The sequence below is a fragment of the Scyliorhinus canicula genome, chromosome 19 (genome assembly GCF_902713615.1).
Source record: "Scyliorhinus canicula chromosome 19, sScyCan1.1, whole genome shotgun sequence".
NCBI lineage: Eukaryota > Metazoa > Chordata > Chondrichthyes > Carcharhiniformes > Scyliorhinidae > Scyliorhinus > Scyliorhinus canicula.
In genome coordinates, this window is record NC_052164.1 from 17462569 (window position 1) to 17488369 (window position 25801).

The window sequence follows — 25801 nt, forward strand, 5'->3', positions numbered from 1 at the left end:
TTCCTCTGGGTGCTCCGGTTTCCTCCCACAAGTCCCGAAAGACGTGTTGTTAGGTAATTTGGACATTCGGACTTCTCCCTGAGTGTACCCGAACGGCATTGGAATATGGCAACTAGGGGCTTTTCACAGTAACTTCATTGCAGTGTTAATGTAAACCTACTTGTGACAATAAAGATTATTAACCTCAGCTTTGGGATTCACTTCGCATATCTCTTCCCCTTTCTTTCCTCCTTTAAGTCGCTCCTTAAAACTTACTTCTTTGACCAAACGTTTGCAAATTTTTACAGTTTTTGTAATGCTCCTGTGGAGCAGCTTGGGATACTTTACTATGTTAAATGTGCTATATAAATGCAAGTGGGCATTGTTACCTTTCACACACCAAAAGAGCCACATGAAACTAGCACCAATTTAGGACTGCCTCAGCTTTTGCTTAAAATGTCTGACAGTTGACCAATTTTAAACTGCAATGTTTGGTAAACATGAGCAATATTCCAATTCGCTCTCTTACAAAACAATCTCTTTTATGTGTTTATGAAATATTAGTTTTACTTTTGTCAATACCCAGGATAGTGCTCTGTGGATTTGTTTATGCAACAGAAGTTATAGCTAAGTGGAGCTCTGGAGCACCTTTTGGTTAACTAGTTATACTCCAAAAGCAATATATATATTAAGAAGGCTAATCAGATATAACTGAGGTCTTCCTTCCAGGGTATAACAATTGCGGTGGGGGGGGGGCAGCATGGATATTAAGAGATAGTCATCAATAGCAAGGCTGGTGATATTGGTATTATTTGTTTTATGTGTGGCCATCACTAGCAAGACTAATTTATTGCCTATTCCTACTTGCCCTTAAGGTGGTGATGAACTGCTTTCTTGAACTGCTGCATGTGAAGATGCTCTCACAAGTACTGTTGGATAGGGACTTCCAGGATTTTGACAATGAAGGAACTGTGATATACCTTTCCAAGTCTAGGTGTGTATGGGCCTTGGAAAAGACAACAATCAAGACTGGGAAAGTCCGAACAATATGCAAGTTGTGCCTGAATAACAAAAAGACAATGTTCTGGATTTGTACAGTTCAGCATTATGATGCATAGTTCCTTGGCTTGGACAGACATCAACAACTGTGAAGCATCAGCTCTGTACCTGACTGTATCATATGTCCACCCTTTCAGCAATCAGCAAGTTGTATCATAGAAATCACTGCAACAATTAAATCAGGCAATTCTTTGGAGGTTGGACATTATAGCATTTAGTTGGTAAGGTATACCCAAAAACAATTACTTAAAAAAAAAATCTCTCCTTACACTCAGTAATATCATAAGGTGAACTGTATAAATTTGCACACCACAATGGAAGCCTGCATTGTGGTCACATGCCCAAAGTTTTTTTCTTTTCAAGGTAAAAGCAATCGAAGGAGGGCTGCAACTATTTTTTTTAAGCATTCACTGGTGAGGTAAAGTGGAGATTAAATTTAGGGCAACAGTTCTCCCTCCACTACGCTATCAGTATATCTCATTCCCAATTTCAGAGTGCATAAACACACTTTAGACACTTCTATTTCATAGATTTGCAATCCTGAAGACTTCCTTGAAGACAATACTGAATTGTGAGCAATGGACTGATGCCCCAGAGCTGATATGAGTCAAAGTAAGTTCATGAAGAACGCTTCAAAGAAAAGGTACCACATCCCTATTTATATGATACTTGTATCCCGAAGTACAAACCCATTGTGTCATTTACTGGAACATAAAATGTAAAAACATATTGTTTAATACTGGCCAACATTGCAGAGAAGTGCACAAGACTGCATCCAAGTCAAATCATGCATCATAATTAAGGTGATCACAATGCAATTCTTAAAATTAGGTTGAGTGTCTTTCGGAGGAACTTTCTATCAATATGAAAGACAAACAAATGTAACAGCTGAAGTAGGGGAGGTACAGTATGAAGAAGTGGTTTATGAAGAAAAGTCAAATACAGGGAGAATTCCTATCAGAATTTAGAGGGATAGAAATTAATCGTCTCATGTGTGCATGACAAAAAAACAAATGCCTATGGCATGCAGGAGCCCTGAAGAAGAAGAAACAATTTTTTCTCCATGATATGAACAGGTCTATAATTGTATCAGAACTAGCAAATATTATTTGGCAGTAATACACTGGACATTTGTTAGCTTAAAGATAACCAAATATTCTGTAACTGTAAAATAAAATGTTACATCTCAGTAGGCCTGGGCATATTAACAAAAAAGCAAATAAGCAATGGGCACAAGCTGTTAGAATATTAGATATTTTTACGGGAAAGTACATTGGATAATTTAAAATGTAAACATCTGCATTGCTTCTGTCTTCCCCGTTTTGTTTGTGGCTATTAGGCTAAACATGACATTCCTGAACAAGAGATTATGGCAAACATCAAAGTGGGCACCCCTTTAAGAGAACAAATGTGATTTCAATTCATATACATGAACTAGTGGTTGTTTGAAAACAAACGATTAAAAACATTTCCTTTGTTCATTTACTAGAGGGGTGGTCCCATTGAAAGACTTCTGCTGCATCAAGGAATAATTGTTGTTCAACCCATATCCTGGTACTGCTAGGGTCAAGTATAGTCACAGTCTCACCCAAAAACACAAATAAATTTCTAATACTACCCTCTACTGCAGCAATCAATCTCCAATACAGCTTATTAAGGCATCTCAGAAATGACCCTGGCTATTTTTCCTCATTGTCATAACTATCCACTGTGGGTCAAAATGCATTAAATCCTTTTCGCACATAGCCCTCATTGGTCAGAAGGGAGAGATCATCAAGATATTGGCTAACCAAGACAGAGATAGAAGACAGGATGACTTCAATGTGGCCACATGGACAGCTAAATTAACCAGAGAGATACTTTCTTCCTAGTAGCTCTGTACGTAGAACATTTACGTAGAACATTGCCCTTACATGATCCAAGAAGCAGCTATTATACAACTCCTCTTTTCTGATACCCATTTAAGAAATTTTAAAAATTCAAAGTTACCATCATAAGGTAACTAGTTTGTATGACTGAATTTTGGCAACTTGGAAGTTTTGCACATGTTGATACAACACAAACTAGTCATCTTAAAGAGAATATATATGCCTTGATTTTGTTCAGTGCAAATTGTGACCGATACGCCAAACTCATGCACTTTTTATACAAACTACATATCTAAACTATGTAACAAAAGCTTCCTCTAAAACTGTCCTGATGTGTGAAAGAGGCCAGATGTGTGATCTTTTTAAAAAAAAACTGTTCAATTAATTCAGAGTGATTATGGGACCAATCAAAGCAAGCATAAACAAAATGGTTCCGGGATACAAAAATATACATCATAAACTCTCCCTCCTCAATGACTCACCATGAGCATGTCACTAACACTTAAAGATGGGTCTAAATTTTTCTTAAAGAGCAAAATCATTGTTAGTGTGGCCCTTCTGTGCCAATTTATGACCCAGTGTTCAATTGAATTTGTCGACCAAAAGTGAATATTAATTTCCAACAAAATACAACTATCCTAACAAATGATTAAAAAAGTAGAACCCATACATAATTGAAGTAGCTTTGACTGGTTTCTTGATAAGGGCAGTGACATAAATTGGGTTTTAACTGAGCTTTTTGAATCGTGAAACACAACAGACTAAAATACAAATTAAAACTGTACTGGGTTATCCACAACTAAAACTCAAAAAAGTAAATAAAAAACATGCAAAGAGCAATCGCCATTTTGTACAACAGAAAACTATAACCCGCAGTCTCCAAAACTTCAGCCTTCTTCCAAGCAAACAAGACATTTAAAAACATTTGCGTTGCCTCAACATGCACAAAAATATTAGATTCACAAGCATTATTAACATTTCACATTATGAATGATTTGGAAATAAAGCAACTTATGGAATGAAACCATAAGAAACAATAACTTCTATGAGGTGGGGATGGTCAATCATGTGGGTTGATGAGGAAGCCACTGATTCTCGATTGGTCTGCGCAGAAGTTCCTCCACATGTCTGGCAACATCCATTGTATCATCGAGGTCAAAATCCCCATCAGGATCAAGTATACTGTCTGGGCTAAATGAAAGAAAATAATGAAATTCATGAAAAATGCATTCAACTCATCTGCAAGACAATGTGACAAGCCTCATCTGTAAATTCAAGTAATTGATTCTGTTGTATTTTGAATGCATCTTTGGCAACAGAATCTGCCCAAAGAGTCATAGATGTTTACAGCATGGAAACAGGCCTTTCAGCCCAGCTTGTTCATGCCGCCCAGTTTCTATCACTAAGCCAGTCCCACTTTCCCGCATTTGGCCCATATCACTTTATACCCACCCTGCCCATGTAACGGTCTAACTGTCTTTTATTGGAAACAATTGAGCCCGCCTCTACCACTGCCTCTGGCAGCTCGTTCCAGATGCTCACCACCCAGTGTGATACAATTTCCTCTCTGGGCTCTTTGGTATCTCTCCCCTCTGACCTTAGAACATAGAACATACAGCTAAACCTATGCCCTCTAGTTCTAGACATTTATAAGATCACCCCTAAGCCTCCGATGCTCCAGGGAAAAAAGTCCCAGTCTATCCAGCCTTTCCATATAACTCAGACCGTCAAATCCTGGTAGCATCCTCGCAAATCCATTCTGCACTCTTTCTAGTTTAACAATACCCTTCTTATAATAGGGTGACCAGAACTGAACACAGTATTCCTTGTGTGGTCTTACCAATGTCTTGTACAACTTCAACAAGACATCCCAACCCCTGTATTCAATATTCTTTATTTTTAAAACTAAATTTGAGTACCCAATTCATTTTTTTTCCAAGGGGCAATTTAGCATGGTCAATCCAACTACCCTGCACATCTTTGGGTTATGGGGGGTGAAACCCACGCAAACACGGGGAAAATGAGCAAACTACACACAGACAGTGACGCAGAGCCGGGATCGAATCTGGGACCTCGGCGCCGTGAGGCAGCAGTGCTATTCACTGCACCACCGTGCTGCCCCTGTATTCAATATTCTGACCAATAAAACAGAGCATGCTGAATACCTTCTTCACCACCCTGTCCACCTGCGACTCCACTTTCAAGGAGCTATGAACCTGTACCCCTCGATCTCTTTATTCTGCAACTCTCCCCAACTCCCTGCCATTAACGGAGTAGGTTATTTATTTATTTCAATTTAAAGTGCCCAATTCTTTTCTCCCCCCCAATTATGGGGCTAAATTGCTGGCGACAGCACGGTGGCTCAGTGGGTAGCACTGCTGCTTCACTGCACCGAGGACCCAGGTTCAATCCCGGCTCCGGATTACTGTTCGTGTGGAGTTTGTACATTCTCCCCATGTCTGCGTGGCCAATCCACTAACCTGCACATCTTTGGGTTGTGGGGGTGCGACCCACGCAGACACTGGGAGAATGTACAAGCTCCACACAGACAGTAACCCAGAGCCGGGATTGAACCCGGGTCCTTGGTGTCGTAAAGCAGCAGTGTTAACCACTGCACCACCCCCACAAACGCACATTTATAGAGCAATTTTTAAAGTAGGAAAACATTCCAAGATGCTTTACAAGAGATCAATCAGACAAAAACTGACATCAAGCCAGAAATAAAATGTTAGAATGGGTGAATTAAAGCTTGTTTACAAAGGTAGAATCTTAGAAAGGGCTGAAAAGGAGAGAAGTGGTGAGATTTAGGAACCATATTGCCAAAAGCATGGATAAGGATTTCATCAGCAGGTATGTTGAAGCAGGGAATAGAGAAAGGCGGTGTTATGGAAGTGGAAATAGGTGGGCCATGTGACAGGGTGAAAATAAGACACTGATGGTGTGAAAACTCTGCTTCAGCCTGAGGCAGTGGCCAGAGCGTGGGATGGGTGTGAGTGGTCAATAATTTAGTGAAAATGGAGTCATAAGATTAAGTGTTGAGTCTCAAGGATAAACATAGCTCAAATAAAGCATGAGGAAAGACAGGAGGGACGAGTTAGAAAGGCATAGGAAAAAACTAGGGAAATAGCTTTGAGGGAAGTTTGGTTTATTCAGAGAGCAGTGGAGGATACATCAACTGGATCATAGGGGGCAAATATATTTTTCTTGGAATATCACGTGCTCTGTTGAGAGAGAAAAAATGTACTAAAAGGCCACCAAAGAATAATGGATAATAACTGAAAAAAATGCGTACTTTTGCGGATAGAGGGGATACTGTGGTTGAGGACAAACAGCAGGTGATGATGCTGCATGTTCCATGTAGGTACTGCTTGCCGATGTAGCATCAGATGATGCTGTCGCAAATCTGCAAGTCAAAGAATATTAATCTAAGCAGAATAGTTGTTTAAATATTCATATATTTTTGTACAAAGTACATGCAATAACCTCCAAAATTAGCAATGCAGATGCAACAAAGACTCTATACAATGTAACAGCATAGCACAAACTCTGACATCTAACTTATCAGGAACATAGCTACTACTTTGGCAAGTTTCATTACTAAGGTATGCATTTGAGAAGTTCACAGCAAATATCCCACATTATGGGCAACCAAAATTCTCTTCATAGAAATTTCTGCATTAACAAATGCATATTGGTACTCCATTGTTCTGTATTTTTCTAGTCTCCTTCTGTGAAAGTCCATGTCAAATTACCTGCCAAAAGCGAAATGAATATACTGACATGACATAAAGCAGAGTGATCTCCAAAGGGGCTCAGCATTCCCTTCTTCTCCCCATTTCTATCCACTATAGTGAAAACAACCCTGTCATTTTCCTTTCCTTTCATCCTTCTCACAACCAATAATAAACTCCAATGACACATGAGTAGACCAATTTAGGTGGGATTAAGGAATAAACAGGTAAATTACAAAATTCTAATGAGCAAATACAAATCAATTGGAGCAATGGAGCAATTAAAAGGTCAATGCACAAAGTTTAAACCTTAGACATACCTTGCTAGCTTTCCATTCAATAGAGGTCTTGTGACACAGTGGTAGTGCCCCTACCTCTGGACCAGAAGCTCCAGGTTCAAGTCCAACACCAGGACTTGTTGGCCACAAAAGGACTGTTCATGATGCGGTTCAATGGGCTGATAATCATATAATTTTTAAAGAACTTTTTTTAAAAAAGTGCAGGAGGCCATTCAGCCCATCAAGTCTGCACCAGCCCTTGGAAAGAGCACCCTACTTAAGCCCACAACTCCACCCTATCCCAGTAACACAGTAACCCCACCTAACCTTTTTTGGACACGGAGGGCAATTTAGCACAGCCAATCCACCTAACCTGCACATCTTTGGATAATTTGCTCAGGAGTCCTTCAACTACTTCCCCCACTTTTCTCCAATGGGTAAAAGAGTAAATGACGACTAATTTATCTTTGGCCTATTTCACCAACAATGAAAACATGACTGAACAGAAAGAGTTTTCCAATAATATCCTGTCTGAATTCATCATTACATTGTCTTTGTTATTTGGTACAACTATAACAGCAGACTTAATTTCATAATTTGTAACTGAGTGCCAAAGACAGATGATTAGAGGTTGGAGTCAGACAATTGGCAAAATATTCCAGTTAAAAATTAAAATAAGTTTTTAAAAGATTTTTTTTCAAAAGAAAATGTCATAAGAAAGTACTTACTCTGGAACCACCTGTCTGATCTGTGGTTTTACATACCCATCTACAGCTTTTGCTACAATTGGGAATAAAAATATAAGTTATTACAACATAAATTCATATGCTTGGTCATACAGATATTTTAAAAAGCTCGAAAATTAAGACACAACGAAGTACATCTTTGTCACAGGATCAGGATGTACTTGCAATTCACCATGAATGTTAACTGCTCGATTTGAAAAGCAATTGTTTCATTGTGCAATACAGACATCATGAAATAATATTCATTTTTGTCCTCCATAAAAAATGAAAGTTTTTTTTGTAGTACTGATCACCAACTCAGTTTATCATTTGCTGAATAATTTTCTCCCTTTGCAAGCTCTTCTATCACATAACTAAACAACCTGTATCTCAACGTCACCAGGTGTAGCTTTGTAAACAGTTGTTTGCAAGAATGATGCAGAATGATTTATCCCAATTTTCCTACCAGTAAGAAATTGCCTGGCTTCTAGTTTAGCTCCTTCCTCTGACAAATTGCAAATATTGAACACTCATGCTCAAGCCTACATAAGTATGCCATTATATTAACATGTGCATTGTACAGCAGTGTCAAATTACTGACCAAGCAGACAAGTATTATCACAAAAATAGTAGTTATACTCCACTGCTCAAATTTGCATACATTTGATGGAAAAAGCAGACTTATTTATTGGTGGAGTTTTCCTCTTCTAAAGAAATGAACACATGTACTGCCAAAAGGAGTAATTCTTAAATAAACTAAAAAGCTTGTGTGCCATAACTTATTTGGAATTCAAGCTAACTACTACATTATATTTATGTTTGTGTGGCTTTGACAAATATCATAGAATAGAATCATAGATTCCCTACTGTGCAGGAGGCCATTCGACCCATCGAGTCTGCACCGACCCTCTGAAAGAGCACTCTACCTACGCCCATTTCTGTGCCCTATCTAGACACGCCCTCACCCTATCCCAATAACCCAACCTCACCTTTTGGACACGGAGGGACAATTTAGCATGGCCAATCCACCTAACCCAGGGGTGGGCAAATTTTTCTGTGCAAGGGCCACATTCAGAAATTTACAATTTTAAAGGGCCGCATAGTATATTAAGTAAAACAATTAATATTTAAAATAGCCAAAATAAAAGGTTTTGAAAAAAAAGCAATTAATTTTTATTAATTAATATTTTAAAGTAGAAACTTTACATGAAACACATTTATTTGAAAAACAAAGTAACACAGTTTAAAGAAAAAAAAGCAATTAATTTTTATTAATTAATATTTTAAAGTAGAAACTTCACATGAAACACATGTTGTGCCGAGAAATGATCACCCTACTCAAGTCAACGTATCCACCCTATACCAGTAATCCAACAGCCCCCCCCCCCATTAACCTTAATTTAAAAAAATATATTTAAAAAAAAAAATATATATATATTTTTTTAATGACTTGATCTTGGTGGGCCGCATAAAGACCTTTGGCGGGCTGCAGTTTGCCCACCCCTGACCTAACCAATCCACCCAATCTTTGGACTGTGGGAGGAAACTGGAGTACCGGGAAAAACGCACGCACAGGAGGAGAACGCACAAACTCCACACTGACAGACAGTTACCCAAGGCTGGAATTGAACCCAGGTCCCTGGTGCGATGAGGCAGCAGTGCTAACCACTGTGCCATTGTGTCGTCCAGACTTTTAATTTCCTATTTTCTATTGAATTCAAATTTCACGATCTGCCATGGTGGGATTTGAACGGGGGTCCCCACAGCATTACCCTGACTCTCCGGATTACTAATCCAATGACAATACCACTGTGCCACCACCTCCCTCAAGTAATAATAACCTTTTATTGTCACAAGTATGAAGTTACTGTGAAAAGCCCCCAGTCGCCACATTCCGGCGCCTGTTCGGGTAAGCTGGTAAGGGAATTGTACCCGCTGTTCTTGAAAATACAGAAAAATGTGTCATTTGAAACATGGAAGTCTGGCAATATCTGGTTTGAGAGGGTACAGGGAAAGATCCCACAAAAGTTTCATAGCAGCTTCAAAGAGCAGGGTTGTAAAATGCAGATTCTTGCTCACAAGCAGGCTTATCAAACACACAGGTTTCATGTGGTAAGCTAAAACAATGGCTCACACCTTCATGGAATGTAACTATCTCAGGAAGCATCTGAAAAAGCATGGATGAGAGTTTCAATTGCATTAAGTGACGAATGTTTAAAACAGGCAAGTCTTTCAAGTCATAACCAAGTTAAATTTTAGCATACAGCTAAAAGCAAAGTTTCACACCTTAATTGAAATAAACTCTCTTAGTAAACAGCTGAAAAGGATCGATGATGCCCAGTCGAATTTGGTGTCAATTCTAAAGTGTAAAATTCTATGAACATCAAGTCAATTAAAAGAAAATTGGAGACGACCTGTCTACGAGAAACATCATTTAAGTCAAAATCAAAGGCAAAGTTATGAGCTGGGGACAATTGGAAAATTAAACGATTCGAAATCACAGAAATAAAAGTTAACTATTGAAACCAAAGCATTTTTTAAATCAGATCTGAGAGGAGACGATATGCCCAAAATGAATAATTAGTTGTAGTAAGATGTTTACATCAAAGATACTTTTAAACTATCAAAGTGAAACAAGCCCATTTACAATAAAGTCGTTAAAACTTAATAACTCTCAGAAAGAGAATATAAACCCAGGGAGCAACAGCAACAAGGACAGAGGAAACCAGCAACAGGAGAGAAGGGGAGGAGAACTCAGAGAGAGAGAGAGAGAGAGCTCGGTCATGGGAAAGACAAGGCAAGCAGCCGAGTTTAAACAGTTATACATCTAAGGAAGACTAAAATTTAAACAGGAGCAGAGCCAGAGCCAGCTCTCACAGCTCGGTGCATGGGAAGGACAGGACACAGCAACCGAGTTCACCAGCGAATACAACTCAAGAAGACCAGATTTTAAGAAGATCGATTGTCAAGGTGGGACTGAAGGTCTGTACAACCAACCAGCAGCAGCCAGAAGCAAGATCTTTTTTCCTTTCTGTAAAGAAAGTGTTTGCAGCTTTTAAAAGAAAAAAAATATAATAATAAAAATAACTTAACCTGAAAAAGTGGTTATTAGCTTACTTCACTTCCTTAATAACGCAGGACCCAGGACATCGATGCTATTAAGGGGTAAGTAGATAAAATTCTTCGGTGAAGGTATGGGTTATACCGGGGGATAACTTGAAAAGATAGTTTGACCTGAATAGCACCCACAGAAGCCTGCATTAGAGTCAGGGAGTGAGAATCCCTGTTCACCATTTAGAATATCGACCGTTTTTGGTATAGGGGGAATTCTAAGAATAGTGGTGAGTTTTAACTTCACCGCGCTGCTGGCCTTGTTCTGCATCACAAATCAGCTGTCTAGCCCACTGAGCTAAACCACAGGTAATGACAAAATTCTATAGAAGCCTTTCTTCACCAGCAAAGCAAGTTATACTTACATAATGGTGGTGTATAATATTTGGAAAATACATCATCTTTGGGTCTGTCTGGATACAAGTACAACAAATGATTGAGGTCACTGATGCGATCTGCTAGTGATCGAATTGAAAAATCTTTGGTTGTGTATGGCATAAGATTCCAAACCATCCTTTCTCCTATAAAATACACACAAATGTTAATATCTGATTTGTATTTCAGTAGGAAAGCAGTAGAATTTATATAAAAATTAACAAAGCAGTGTAATTTATAAAGTTAAAACAACATGGTCCATATTCAAACAGTAAATTTTATTTTAATGTTCCAAGTATTAGGCACAAATAGCAGGTCCATGGATGCAGTAATCATAAATCTTTCATGACAACAACAATAGTAAAGATTAGCCAAAGATTATTATGTACTAGGCTGATTTTCTTCTTAAATACATAAATTTTGCACAATTAAATATAGAAGAGCAGTTAAGGAACTTTCCTAATCACAGATGTCATGATAATTGCCACAAAGTCAGAAATTAGATATAGATGCTTTTCCCATGACCACACCTGCTTTGCTGGGATTATCTGCTCCCCAAGCTATTGTAATCCCTCCAATTTCAGAGTCACTGAATCGCAGGAGGAAGGTTCCATTTGGCTTGGAAAGCAGCATGTCCTGTGCCTGCTGCTTGTTTACAAATCCCAGAATTGCCCTGCATGAAGCACAGATATGCATTGAAATTACTATGGTTTTAATACTATACATTCTGAATAAAATATAACTTGTGCCACAAAGAAAAATAAAAAGAGTATCCGAACTCTTTTCTCCCTTATTCTACTACCTTTTATCCCCACTTCATGCTTTATTCCCGATAGCAAACATGGCGCCATATGGAACTTTGCACAAGTTAGCCATTCTTCATCAGAGTTCAGATTGCGAGTGCTTGGAAGTATTTTGATCTCATGACTATAAATTGACTTGCCTTGCTTCGAATTGCTTGCACATTATTTAAATGCAGTAGCCGTATAGATGCGGCAAAGGCATACCAGCATATTTACAATTCATAGCTTTATAGACAACGAAAGCAGAAGACAATATAATACCCGTCATTCCAGTGAGGCTTTAAATGCTTTTTTGTCAGTTCCATGACTCCGTCAAACCATTGCCAGAAAGTGAAATTTCGACCTGGTAAACTTTCCTTTAAGAAAAGAAAATTTCAAATACCACATGTACTAGTATGACAAAATAGCTAAATGAAGCTATATCGAAAATTCAGTGTAAATTATTGCCAAGATATTTTCAACAGGATCCTGTCAACTTGTATATTATCTTTATTTCTCCATCTTCAGAAAAGATATTAGCAATCTGTGGAAATCTCTCGCGCAGTTGAGAACAATTGTAAAATAAAATCTAAAACAAAAATAAAATGAAATGAAAATCGTTTATTGTCACCAGTAGGCTTCAAATGAAGTTCCTGTGAAAAGCCCCTAGTCGCCACATTCCGGCGCCTGTTCGGAGAGGCTGGTACGGGAATACAATCCTCGTTCCTTTAATATAATCGTAATCAGTCTCAAATGTATCAGGCTCTCTCAAGAATCATTCAGCATACAATTAAGAATACTTGTATTAAAGTAGCACAGATGTTGAGTGTCTTTTAATACAGGCATCAACAAACAAGGAAGAGTAATGTATTCCAAATGTCCATATTCGGACAACCAATACTTTCAGCCTAGCGTCCACATCGATGGAGAGCACAGCTGTCCTCCTTGCTTCCTGTTCAGCACCCAGAATGATTGAACTTTACTAAATAATACTTAGGAAAACTCACAAGAACAGAAACTTTTGCCCATAGCATGCATCGTCATTCGGATGGGAGGTTTGCTAGTATGGTTCGGGTGGGTTTAAACTAATGTGGCAGAGGGAGGGAATCAGAACAGAAAGCCAGCAAGTGTAGAGACTGCAGATGGACGTGGAACCAGGGTCAGGCTGGCTAAGAGGAAAGGCAAGCTGCGGGAGGTTGAACTCAGTGGGCCTGGAGGTCTGGAATGTATCTGCTTCAATGCACGGAGTATAATAGGTAAGATAGATGAACCTAGAACTTTTGAATCATGCGCGGAACTTGGATATGGTTATGGTAATGGAGACTTGGTTAAAAAGGACAGTACTGGCAGCTAAATATTCTGGGATATAGGTGTTTTATGTGAGATGGTGGGGGTACAATATTGGTTAGAGAACGTGGGCGGAATTCTCCGCCCCCACCCGTGTGGGGGGGGGGGGGGGGGGGGGGGGGGGGGGTCAGGAATCGCGTTGCGCCGGTCGTCAGGCCCCCCGCGGCGATTCTCTGGCTCGCGATGGGCCAAAGTCGCACCGCTGACAGGCCTTTCCCGCCGGCGGGAATGAAAGTACATCTGGGATTGGCGGCGCGGGCAGGCGCCGGGGTCCTGGGGGGGGCGCGGGGCGATCTGACCCCAGGGGGGCCCACCAATCGGCGGGCAGGCGCGTGCTGTGGGGGCACTCTTTCTTCCGCCTCCGCCACGGTCTCCACCATGGCGGAGGTGGACGAGTCCCCCTCCCCGCGCATGTGCCGGGATGACATCAGCAGCCGCTGATGCTCCAGCGCATGCGCGGACTTCCGCCGGCCGGCGAAGGCCTTTCGGCCCCGGCTGGCGGGGCGCCAAAGGCCATTCGCGCCGCCCGGCAGAGCGGAAACCACGCCGGCGCGGGCCTAGCCCCTAAATTCCCCACCTTTGGGGAGGCCCGGCGCCGGAATGGTTCTTGCCTCCACAACGCCAGGAACCCCCGCCCCGCCGGGTAGGAGAGAATCCCGGCCCATATTACAGCTGTTCAGAGGGAGGACACCTTGGAAAATCCTCGTATCAAGGCACTGTGGGTAGAACTCTGAAACATGAAGGGGGCAGTCACTATGATGGGGATGTACTCCAGGCCTCCTAGCAGCCCACAGGTAGCTGAAGAACAAATATGTAAGCAGATTCTGGATAGATGTAGAAATAATAGGGTTGTTGTAGTGGGAGACTTTAATTTTCCTCATATTGACTGGAAATCCCTTAGGGCTAGGTATCTGGATGGTGAGGAATTTGTTTAGTGTGTCCAGGCAAGTTGTTTGGAACAATATGTGGATAGTCCAACTAGAGAGGGGACTATACTGTACTAGGGAATGAGCTTAGCCAGGTTATCAAGGTTGCAGTGGGGGAACGTGGCAAACAATTCTGTAAGCATTCGGAAACTCATAGAAAAGGACGAGTGTTGTCCTAGGGTTAAAGTGCTAAATTGGCGTATGGCTAACTACAGCCAAATTAGGCAGGATTTGAAGGCTGTTGTTTAGGAGAGGCTGCTCGAGGGTAAATCCACATTTGCATGTGGGAGTCTTTTAAGGAGCTGTTGATGGGAGTGCAGGGCAGGCTTGCGTCCATGAAAAGGAAAGGCAGGATTCAGGAACCGTGGATGACCAGGGAAATAGCGAGTCCAGTCAAAAAGAAAAAGGATGCACATGTAAGGTCTGGGCAACTAAAATAGATGAAGTACTTGATACAAGGAAAGCTCAAGCAGGGAGTTAGGGAAGGCAAAAAGGGTCACGAAACGTCCTTGGCAGGCAGGATTAAAGAGAATCTCAAGGCATTTAATACGTATATTAGGAACAAGAGGGTAGCTGGAGAAAGAGTTGGCCCACTCAAGGACAAAGGAGGGAAATTATGCATAGAACCAAATTAAGTAGGTGAGATCCTTAATGAGTATTTTGCATCGTTATTGACAAAGGAGGGGGACGTGTTGATTGGTGGTGTCTCAGAGGGATGTGTAAACACTATAGAACAGGTAGTTATTACAAGGGAGGAAGTGTTAGGCGTGTTAAAAAGCATTAAGGTAGACAAATCCCCAGGGCCAGATGTCATCTATCCCAGATTACAGAGGGAGGCAAGAGATGAAATCGCTGGGCCTCTAACAGAAATCTTTGTTTCCTCATTGGCCACAGGTGAGATCCCAGAGGATTGAAGGATAGCCAATGTTGTCCAATTATTTAAGAAGGGTAGCAAGGATAACCCGGTTAATTATAGGCCAGTGAGCTTGAAGTCAGTGATAGTAAAAATTATTGGAAAGGATTCTCAAAGGTCGGATCTATGCACATTTGGAAGTGAATGGTCTTATTAGCAACAGACAGCATGGTTTTGTACGAGGGAGGTCATGTCTCACTAATTTAGTTTCTTTGAAGAGGTGACGAAAATGATTGATGAAAGAGCTGTGGATGTTGTCTACATGGACTTTAGTAAAGCATTTGAAAATGAAATGAAAATCACTTATTGTCACGAGTAGGCTTCAATGAAGTTACTGTGAAAAGCCCCTAGTTGCCACATTCCGGCACCTGTTCAGACAGGCTGGTACAGGAATTGAACTGTGCTGCTGGCCTGCCTGGGTCTGCTTTCAAAGCCAGTGATTTAGCCCAGTGTGCTAAACCAGCCCCGTTGATCAGATTCCTCATGGCAGGCTGGTGCAAAATATTAAATCTCACAGGGTTGGGGTGAACTAGCTAGATGGATTCAGAACTGGCTTGGCCATGGAAGACAGAGGGTAGCAGTAGAAGGGTGTTTTTCCAAATGGAGGTCTGTAACTAGTGGTGTTCCGCAGGGATCAGTACTGGGAGCTCTGCTGTTTGTTTTATATATATATCTATATATAGATATTTTATATATATTTAACCCAGACAAATGCGAGGTGATGCATTTTGGTAAATCCAATTCAGGTGGGAGCTATAAAATAAATGTCAGAACCATCAGGAGCATAGACACACAGATCTGGGTGTGCAGGTGCACAGTTCTTTAAAAATGGCAGCACAGGTGGAAATGACTACCACCAAGAATGCACAACAGTGCCTATACTTCCTCAGGAAACTAAGGCAATTCGGCGTGCCCACACTAACGCTTACCAACCTTTACAGATGCACCATAGAAAGCATCCTATCTAGCTGCATCACAGCCTAGTATGGCAACTGCTTGGCCCAAGTCGCAAGAAACATCAGAGAGTCATGAACTCAGCCCAGTCCATCACACAAACCTGCCTCCCATCCATTGACTCCATCTACACCTCCCGCTGCCTGGGAAAGCGGGCAGTATAATCAAAGACCCCTTCCACCCGGTTTACTCACTCTTCCAACTTCTTCCATCGGGCAGGAGATACACAAGTCTGAGAATACGCAAGAACAGATTCAAAAAGAGCTTCTTCCCCGCTGTTACCAGACTTCTAAACGACCCTCTTATGGACTGACCTGATTAATACTATACTACTGTATGCTTCATCCGGTGCCGGTGTCTATGTATTTATGTTGTTCACCTTGTGTTGCCGTATTATGTATTTTCTTTTTCTTTTCTTTTATTTCATGTACTTAATGATTTATTTGAGCTGCTCGCAGAAAAGTACTTTTCACTGTACCTCAGCACACGTGACAATAAACCAATCCAATTCAAATAGTTGTAAAGAAAGCCTTTGGCATGCTTGCCTTCATCGGACGGGGTATCAAGTATAAAAGCTTGCAAATTACGTTACAGTTATATAGAAAGTTGGTTAGGAAGTTGGCCATATTTGGAATTCTGTGTCCAATTCTGGTCACCACACTACCAGAACGACGTGAAGGCTTTGGAGAGAGTACAGAAAAGATTTACCAGAATGTTGCCCGGTATGGAAGGTATTAACTATGAGGAGAGATTGAATTAACTGGGATGGTTCTCCCTAGAGAGACGGAGGCTGAGTGGCGACCAGATAGAAGTTTATAAAATTATGGGGGTATAGGTAGGTTGAACAGTTGAAAGTTTTTTCCCAGGGCGGAAATGACAATTACAAGGGGGCACAAGTTTAAGGTGAGGGGGATAGGTTCAGTGGGGATGTACAGGGGGAAGTTTTTTTTTTTTACACAGAGGGTGGTGGTGGCCTGGAAAGCACTGCCAAGTGAGGTGGTTGAGGCAGATATGTTAGCGATGTTTAAGACTTATCTGGATAGACACAAGAACAGACGGGGTGTGGAAGGATATAGGCGGTTGGTTTAGATAGGACGCATGATCGGCGCAGGCTTGGAAGGCCAAAGGGTCTGTTTCCGTGCTGCATTGTACTGTTCATTGTTCTTTTAATCCTTGGTCAGGAGAAAGGGGCAAAACATGAGGTGGAAGTGGTGAGTGAAGATTGATCGCAAGAACTGGGGACTATGTTATTTTTAAAACGAGGAACAGTGCCAATGTAAAGAATAAAGACACGCTTGGATATAGCCTCAGGACATCCCAAAGCAGCTAAAGTCAATGAAATACTTTTTAAAGTGTTGTAAACTATTGCTGTTGTGCTGAGAAAGGTCCCACAACCAGCAGTGTGATAATGACCACATGAATTGTTTTAGTGAGATTGATTGAGAGACAAATCTTGGGCAGCACGGTAGCATAGTGGTTAGCACAATTGCCTCACAGCTCCAGGGTCCCAGGTTCGATTCCCCGCTGGGTCACTGGCTACGCGGAGTCTGCACGTTCTCCCCGTGTGCGCGAGGGTTTCCTCCCACAGTCCAAAGATGTGCAGGTTAGGTGGATTGGCCATGCTAAATTGCCCTTACTGTCCAAAATTGCCCTGCGTGTTGGATGGGGTTACTGGGTTATGGGGATAGGGTGGAGATGTGGGTCTGGGTAGGGTGCTCTTTCCAAGAGCCGGTGCAGACTCGATGGGCCGAATGGCCTCCTTCTGTACTGTAAATTCTATGAGGTCAACTCCCTTGCTCTTGTTTGAAATCATGTCATAGGATCTTTCACGCACATCTGAGCAAGATCCAGATTACAATGCCGTGCGAGATCCAGCGGCCTTGACCCGATACTAAGTTGGGTGCGACAGGGCCACTGAATCGCACCCAAACAATTTGCTTGGAACCCCTCCTTTTTCATCATGTTACACGTGCACTCTTTTCTCCAACCTATGGTCAGTAACTGCTGCCAATCTTTCTTTGTCCTTGAATTTTGCAGTGTCTTGTTTCCATCTCCCACCTGCAGTTCAAGGTTATACCTTTTTTCCATCCCATCCGAGGTCAGGATGATTGTACTTTGAGTCATGGTCACTTTCCTCATCTTTATCAAACCCCATTCTTATTGACATTCTTCCTTCTCATCTCAAGTTTGTGATTGTATTTTTCTGTCTTCCCTTCCATGCCCCCATTTCAACCTCCAATCTCACGATTTCATGTTGGCACACCATCTCCTCCTCACTCATTTCTTCCTTACCTATTTCAGGATAGCAATTTACTTTCCACCTCAACTCATTTTGTGCTTCTTTCCCTGGAGTATCTGCCTTGGCTCAGTTGGCATTCTAAAGATTGTGGCTTCAAGTCTCACTCCACAGACATGCACAAAAGTTGAGACAAAGATTCCACTACAGTGCAGTGGGAGTGCTACACGGCCTGAGATGCCATCTTTCAGATGATGTATTACAATCATCCTGACCTCAGATGGGATGGAAAAAAGGTATAACCTTGAACTGCAGGTGGGAGATGGAAACAAGACACTGCAAAATTCAAGGACAAAGAAAGATTGCCAGCAGTAACTGACCATAGGTTGGGGAAAAGAGTGCACGTGTGACATGATGAAAAAGGAGGGGTTCCAAACAAATTGTTTGGGTGCGATTCAGTGGCCCCATCGCACCCAACTTAGTATCGGGTCAAGGCCGCTGGATCTCGCACAGCATTGTGATCTGGATCTTGCTCGGAGAGATTCAGGCACGAATAGTTAAATAGGCCATTAGCCTCATTTAAATATATGTTTGGCAGATTCACCGGCCTCACCTGGTAGATCTCATCAGGGCACGGATTAGAGGCGGCATTTGTTTGTTTGTTTGTTTTGGGGGGGGGGGGCTCCCAGGCCATTGGAGACTCAGGTGGTCGGGGACAGGCCATGGTGGCACCCTGGCATTGCCAGGCTGGCAGCGCCAAAGTGCCTGGGGTTGGGCCAAAGGGCTCTTTGTCCGTAAGAGGTAGGGCTCGAGGACCTGGAAGGGACAAGTTGGGTGGTGGGTGGGTGGCGTTCTGGAGGCTTCAGTGGTGTCGTTGAGGGGGTGGGGTGTCAAAAGATCGCAGCTGCCTTTGCAATTGGTGTTTCCATTTGTGAGTGGTTTTCCTGCATGACTTAAAGTGCAGCCTCGATGGGGAGTTCCTCGCCGGGGCAAAAGAAAAGGCAAAGTTCTGTTGAATAATGGGCCTTAAACACCCTGTTCAACAGACTTTCAATCACATCCACTGAACCGTGCCCTTTATTTATTGTTGCATTGCCAAATATAAATATGTTAGCTCATCTAGAGTTAACACACAGTACCAATTAACATCCATAATTTCTTAGCAATGAAAGAGTGGTACTGCAATATTTTCAATAACTTCCCACTCAGTGTTAAAATGTTGAATACAAATGGTGATTAAGTACTTCAACCAACTACACTTCTGATATAAACCTACAGAAAGGCCTATATGACTGGTTTTCAAACGTCAAATTTTCTGAAATTTTAATTCAGTTTTTGTAAGAACAGAATGAAAATTACAAAGTAGCTTTTCCCCAATCGGATGCTGAAGTAATTTCTTACCCTATTAAATTGAGACCAGGAGATGGTCATACTACTGTAATCATCTGTGTGAATGGCTGAACTGCTGAATGCTTTCTGAGCGAGGAAAACAAGATTTTCTTCTGACAGTCCTCTATTACTCTGAACTTCTGCTTTGAACTTCATGTTGAGAGCCTCACACAACTGTGGCCAGAGTACTTTATCAGGAACTACAAATGGCACTCTACCCTGAAATTAAAAACAAAAAACTAGTGTGAACTTCAAAACATTCCACCGACTTAATTTTTCACTATTACTCAATAAAAGCGCAGGTTATTAGACATAAAGCAGCAAATAACCAATCGATACATAGCTAAACAGGCATATCTAGAAAGTTCAGTGTTGTACATTGAATTAACTTCAGCTCAGGTAGACAATTGACGACAAAAATTTTGTTAACGACACTATGACAGGCCAGTGAAATGAAGTGAAATATGATGCAAGGGGTGGTACATTATGATTTCAGCTGTAATTCCTTGATGCTATTGTTGCTCCATCTCCCAGGTGATGGAATCGATCACCGTGCCAAAATCTCAAACATTTTTTTAAGATTAGGAACAAGTAACTAACAAGCTGAAACAAAGATACAAACTGACAAATCTCACCCACTGAAGCTGTTTGAGGTTAAAGTGATAAGATCATACATTTTGAAGTAAGTTGCCTTTGTGTGTTACTTAAAAAGATCTTTGTTTCAACAAGATTGCAACAAAAACCTGAACACACTATTTTGACCTTTTTAGTAAAAAAATTGCTAAGTTACTTCCTGACATACAGATTCTAGAGTAGGAGCCACCTTTGCTGTTTAGCCACTATTTTTCAGCTCTCATGTCACCAATTAACCCGAGGGCAGCTTTGGAGCCATAGGTTTCACAAACCAGTATATTATTTTCAAAATCAGTTCACTTTCTTATAGAGTGGCATCCCAAGCAGTAAAATGGTATGGGATACCCCACATGATGGTTTCGAGCCAGTAGGAAACGTGACATGTTAAAATATCAAAAAAGAGTTCAGACTATTTCCACTGGACATAATAAAAATCACAAATGGGCCATTACTAGATTCAAAAGTTGAATCCACGGATGTTTTTGCAAGTTAAGTGCAGGGATCATGCACCATTTTTCAAGAATTCCCACAGAATGTTTTGTTCTAATTTTAGTAAAGTGTAAATACTGCTAATTATATATAATTGGGTATTTTATTGTATTTAGGTGATGGGCATTAATTGAGAACTCACCTCGCTCACTTTTTGAAGCAGGTTAAAACTGTGCTTGTTGGGTTGGAGGTGCATACTTTGCAATGTATGTCTCTGGAAATAAATGTTTCTGAGCATACAAAGACTTATCACTAGCGTTCTGTTCTTCAGCACTTGGCTACCCGAATTCCAACAAATTCTGTCTATAATTAATGTATTTCTTACATTGAGGGGGGTTGGCATATTTGTATCTCAATGGAGCCCTGTTCAAACAGGCTGCAGGTCTACTTAAATCACCATTAGCTTTCATACAATTTTGAATTTTACACTGAATGCAAAACATCAACTTGCAACTTACTGGTTCTGCAAAGGCATTATCCCAAAGTACAGTGGCAGTGGCATTGTTGTCTTGGCTGCCATGAACTATCACCACCACCGGAAGTGATAAAGTCTGTCAGAAAGAGAACAATTATTTGGACATTACATGTACTCAGCAACATACAATTTTCAAATCTCTCAACACAGTGTACACAACATACCTTAACCTGAAACACCAGTTCATTTCCACCAACACTAAAATGTGATTCAAATAGAATTGTGAATTTCTCTTCCGTGACTGATTCTGCTCCACGCCGATCAGAACGTTTGATTCGTTTAAGAGACTACAAAGAAGCAAAGTTTAATAAAACTCTAAATGGATTAACAGTATTCTTGATTTTAGGACTAGCGCTGGCTGTACCAGAATAAATAGAAACTAACTTGTAAACATTTATGATCTATGAACTTATACAATAAATTTTCTTCTGTTTAAGTCAACATATTGGGTGAAATTATATTTTACAACGAGTAAAAAAAAATTGCTTTGCGGTCAGAAAAAAATCTCAATACAAGAATAGGAAGTGTACATGCTCAGAAGACAACTAGAAGAACTCCTCATCTCTTCTGAAAGGGGCATAAGAGAACAGTTCCACCAATACCAGAGCCCCTCATTTTGCACATTTGAGCGAGACAGCAGATGTTGCAGGCTATGAAATAAGGGCCATTGATAACAGCCATGCCCAATCTTGTCCCCACCATAAGATCATACAAGCATATTTCTAACTTGTATCAATGCATTGGGAATCAGGAGTGGAAAACTTTGTTGCACTTTTCTCCCCTATTGCAAAACGACCAAAGCTTACTTATTGGTTTCCTGAATGAGACACATGCAAAAATCAGAGATCAAACTTGAAACTTCCTCCTCTGATGCCTTGTGTTGCACTCACAGTGCGCAGTCACTAAGCTTTTTGGAGAGCCACATCAGAAGCATCTTAAAACATTTCTATTATAAACCAAACTTGTATTTTTAATATAAGAATCTTTCACAAACAGGAGAAAAGTGACAAATTACTTGTTCCTTTTTGGTTTATTTTTATGCATTTTACAGAAATGTAAAATGCCCAATAACAATCTGATTGCTAATAATTTCAGTTTGTTGATTAGTCTGCGCTGTGCTGTGCTCATGTTTATTTTGATCAAAGTTATCAGCAATCACAAGAACACATTCCAAAACCCTGTGAACAGCTATAACACAATTGCCAATCTGAAATTCTCCACCCGCGCCCCACAAATACTTTTATCTAACTCAATGCACACTTCGATTTAACTTCTATACCCCCCAATATTTCATTTGCAAAAAAATTTCTCCCAATAATTTTGTCCCATCAGCTTCCAATTGTCCGTCCAGTCACATCTTTTTGAGGCCTCTTCAAACACAAAACATAAACTGATCATTCCATTTGCCACTGCACAGCTCAGAAGCCTGATGATAATACACGGAACTATGATTACCTTTGAGAAAACACATGGCACAAAACCTATTTGTGGTTTGTTTTATCTGTGCTTGGGGAGAGACACGAGTGCAAAGCAGGAAGCAGCCCCCAACCCCAATTATCCAAGAGCACTGGAAAGCAGGCTCCACTGTACGTACTGAATGTTTTTGCTTACCATATTTCTAAAGTTGGCACTTAAGGTTCCTGTTGCTTGATGGTACTCCATAACAGAACTGTTGTTTAATATTTCACCACTGCTGTCACTGCCAGAGACATAAATGGGTTAAAAATACTTTTCAAATTGCCACAACTAAAAAGATTTGCAAGAGATTAGCAATACAAACCAATGTGATTCTGCAGCCAGCTTGGATCATTGTGGGGTTAAAAAAGACTGTGCATTTATGTATGTATATATGCAAGAATGCTGTATAATGGTCTGTATTTGTGGTCAATTGTTCAAAAAAGTCAGAATATCAGTAGTTGCCTTACTTTCTAGTATTCTCATTTTTTAGAAGAGCCTTGGCCTGTTGTTCACTAATGATGGTTGCTTTCACATGGGGTGGGTTCATGTGTACATTCAGCTTCCCTCCTACTAATAAGCGTACTGTGGCTGCAAACTTGGTCTGAGTCTTCAAAACCTGCGGGGGTTGTTTCTCAATAATAAAGGTGCTGTGTTAAAAAAAGTGAAAATATTTAGTACAATCTGTTCAGTTGTACATCTTATTTAAATGAATCCGATTTCATAAATTACACCATATAAAATACTTTAAGTCTATAATGAACAGCACATTTCCCTGCAATTATTATGCTAATATTTGATAATATTAATCACAACCTCTGGCTGTCCAGTAGTTTTCTTTCAATATAATAGCTTATGTCAGAATTCAGATTTTAGGATGACTACTTGATTTTAATGAGAATATAAAAGCAAATTACTGCAGATGCTGGAATCTGAAACCAAAGAGAAAATGCTGGAAAATCTCAGCAGGTCTGGCAGCATCTGTTGGGAGAGAAAAGAGCTAACATTTAGAGTCCAGATGACCCTTTGTCAAAGCTTTGACAAAACGTCATCTAAACTCGAAACGTTAACTATTTTCTCTCCCAACAGATGCTGCCAGACCTGCTGAGATTTTCCAGCATTTTATCTTTGGTTTAATGAGAATATGTTTGATTATGATGATGAAACACAGCCTCTGCCATATCTCAAATCAGAATAAATACAAATATTATATATTTTATCTGATAGATGAAACATACTTTGCTTAAATGTACATTTCTTTAGGGTTTACATACAGTAGTCCCCCGTTATAACGCGGGTGTTGGGGTCCAAGACAGCCACCCGCGTTGCATCTGAGCCGCGGATATCCACGATGGGGGTTTTAAATTTATTTTAAAATCTATGCATGCGCTTCCCATTGTGAGTCTACGGGGGGCGGGGGGAAGAGGTCAGACCCCCGTAGACTCACAATGGGAAGCGCATGCATAGATTTTTAAATAAATTTAAAACCCCCATCGTGGATCTAATTAAAACAAGCTCTCTGATTGCCACAGAATGAGGCTGGGAGTTATTCCAGAGGGAAACCCACAGAAACTTACCAGGAACTCTGGTGGGTTTCACCAAACTGGAGGAAAGGATTGCCTTTCAAAAATATGTTCTGACCGCCACCGGTTTAAAGAACCTGTCTGCTGTGCAGGGTTGAGGCAGCTGTAGCTCTGCACTATCCACTTCCGGACGCTGTGTGAGCTGCTCCTCTCTCACTGAATCTCCTTCCAATCAGCCGGCAGTGTCAACTTCAGCGGCCAGCTCACTTTGATACAGAGAGGGAAGCTGACAGTTGGGGTCCATAAGCCCCCCCGCCGTATATCGCAAAGTATTGCGGAGCGCGGTATAACGGGGGACTACTGTATTAACATAGCTAACCTTGTGACTAGTGCAGATATCACATCTGTAATTGTTGCATTGAGCTCTGTAAGTAACTCCTCCACTGGGCCTGGGATGGGTAACTGCTGCCTTTGGTGCTCAGCTCGCCTGATCTGTTGACGATTCTGCCATATTGTCTCTGCTAATTTCTCACACCTACAAGTGCAACAAATTTCCCAGTGAACAGCACTGTATTGTGAATTTAAAAGAAGACCCAATCATTACATGCCATTATAAATGCATCACAGTTTAACAATTCTAGAAAAAGCTAATGGATATATAACATGCCACGGTTCAGGTGACTTTTGTCAGATGAAGTCGTTTCCACATGATATAGTACTTCACAGTAAAAGCTTCCAGTAGCTAACCAGGTTGGCATTAGTGCATATCAAAATCTGCAAATGTGAGATTCAAATACTGGCTTCCAATGTTGGTTCTGATTAACTATGCACTACATTCACCATCAACATATTAAAAGACAATATGAAGATTGTAAAATATAATTTATCTGCAATTAGAGCTTGCATTCTTTAAACTTTTTGAATAGTCTGCAATTCAGAATCCAAGACATTTGTAGTTTGGTATGGAAACTAATTACATGGCATCAGAAAGTTTGAATGGGAGGGATATATTTTTCATGTATGGAACGATCCGCCTGGACTGTACGCAGAACAATATTTTTCACTGCACCACGGTACAGATGACAATAAATCTAAATATAGTTGAATGACTGCTTTACACTTGGTAAATCAACAACTTCTGGGAAAATAACTGATTGCATATACATTCTGCACCATACAGGAACTCCAAAGTGTTCCTTATGTGCTGAACAAAACTTAATCAGAATGTGCTCAGATTTCTGCACTGGAAAAGCAGTCAACATCACCATAATGGGAGGCTGAAGGTTCTGTTCTTGCATGATACCGGATGCGGTCAAACTGGCAGCCTGAGAGTTCATGAGGAGAGTGAGTGCGTGGTAACATGGCAAGAGGAGGTGACAGTGCAAAAATCCACCAGTAGTGTGGCACTCACAAATGCAACCTCAAAGATGATGACCCCTCAGGGAAGATTGCAGTCTAAAGCAATTCCATAGAATTGTGGAGAAAATCACTGCACAGGAAAAACTAGCTGTGCAATTGTAATAGGGAGCTTGATAGCAGGGGGATAGGCAGGC

At 40.9% G+C, this 25801-nt stretch overlaps 1 protein-coding gene across 8 annotated transcripts in view; it reads right to left on the reverse strand.

Moving 5' to 3' along the window:
• Positions 1-228: 228 nt before the first annotated feature.
• Positions 229-25801, reverse strand: part of LOC119954335 (signal transducer and activator of transcription 5B-like) — a 148037-nt gene continuing 122464 nt past the window's right edge. For all 8 annotated transcript variants that reach the window (XM_038779479.1, XM_038779482.1, XM_038779477.1 and 5 more), the window contains 12 exons: positions 24628-24783; positions 23196-23375; positions 22882-22969; positions 21435-21557; positions 21254-21346; positions 19686-19892; positions 12191-12285; positions 11657-11799; positions 11117-11272; positions 7644-7695; positions 6199-6309; positions 229-4097 (listed from right to left, as the gene is read on the reverse strand). In XM_038779479.1, the coding sequence (XP_038635407.1) occupies positions 3971-4097; positions 6199-6309; positions 7644-7695; positions 11117-11272; positions 11657-11799; positions 12191-12285; positions 19686-19892; positions 21254-21346; positions 21435-21557; positions 22882-22969; positions 23196-23375; positions 24628-24783 (1531 nt within the window). In that variant the 3' untranslated portion in view covers positions 229-3970. The remainder of the gene's footprint in view (positions 4098-6198; positions 6310-7643; positions 7696-11116; positions 11273-11656; positions 11800-12190; positions 12286-19685; positions 19893-21253; positions 21347-21434; positions 21558-22881; positions 22970-23195; positions 23376-24627; positions 24784-25801) is intronic.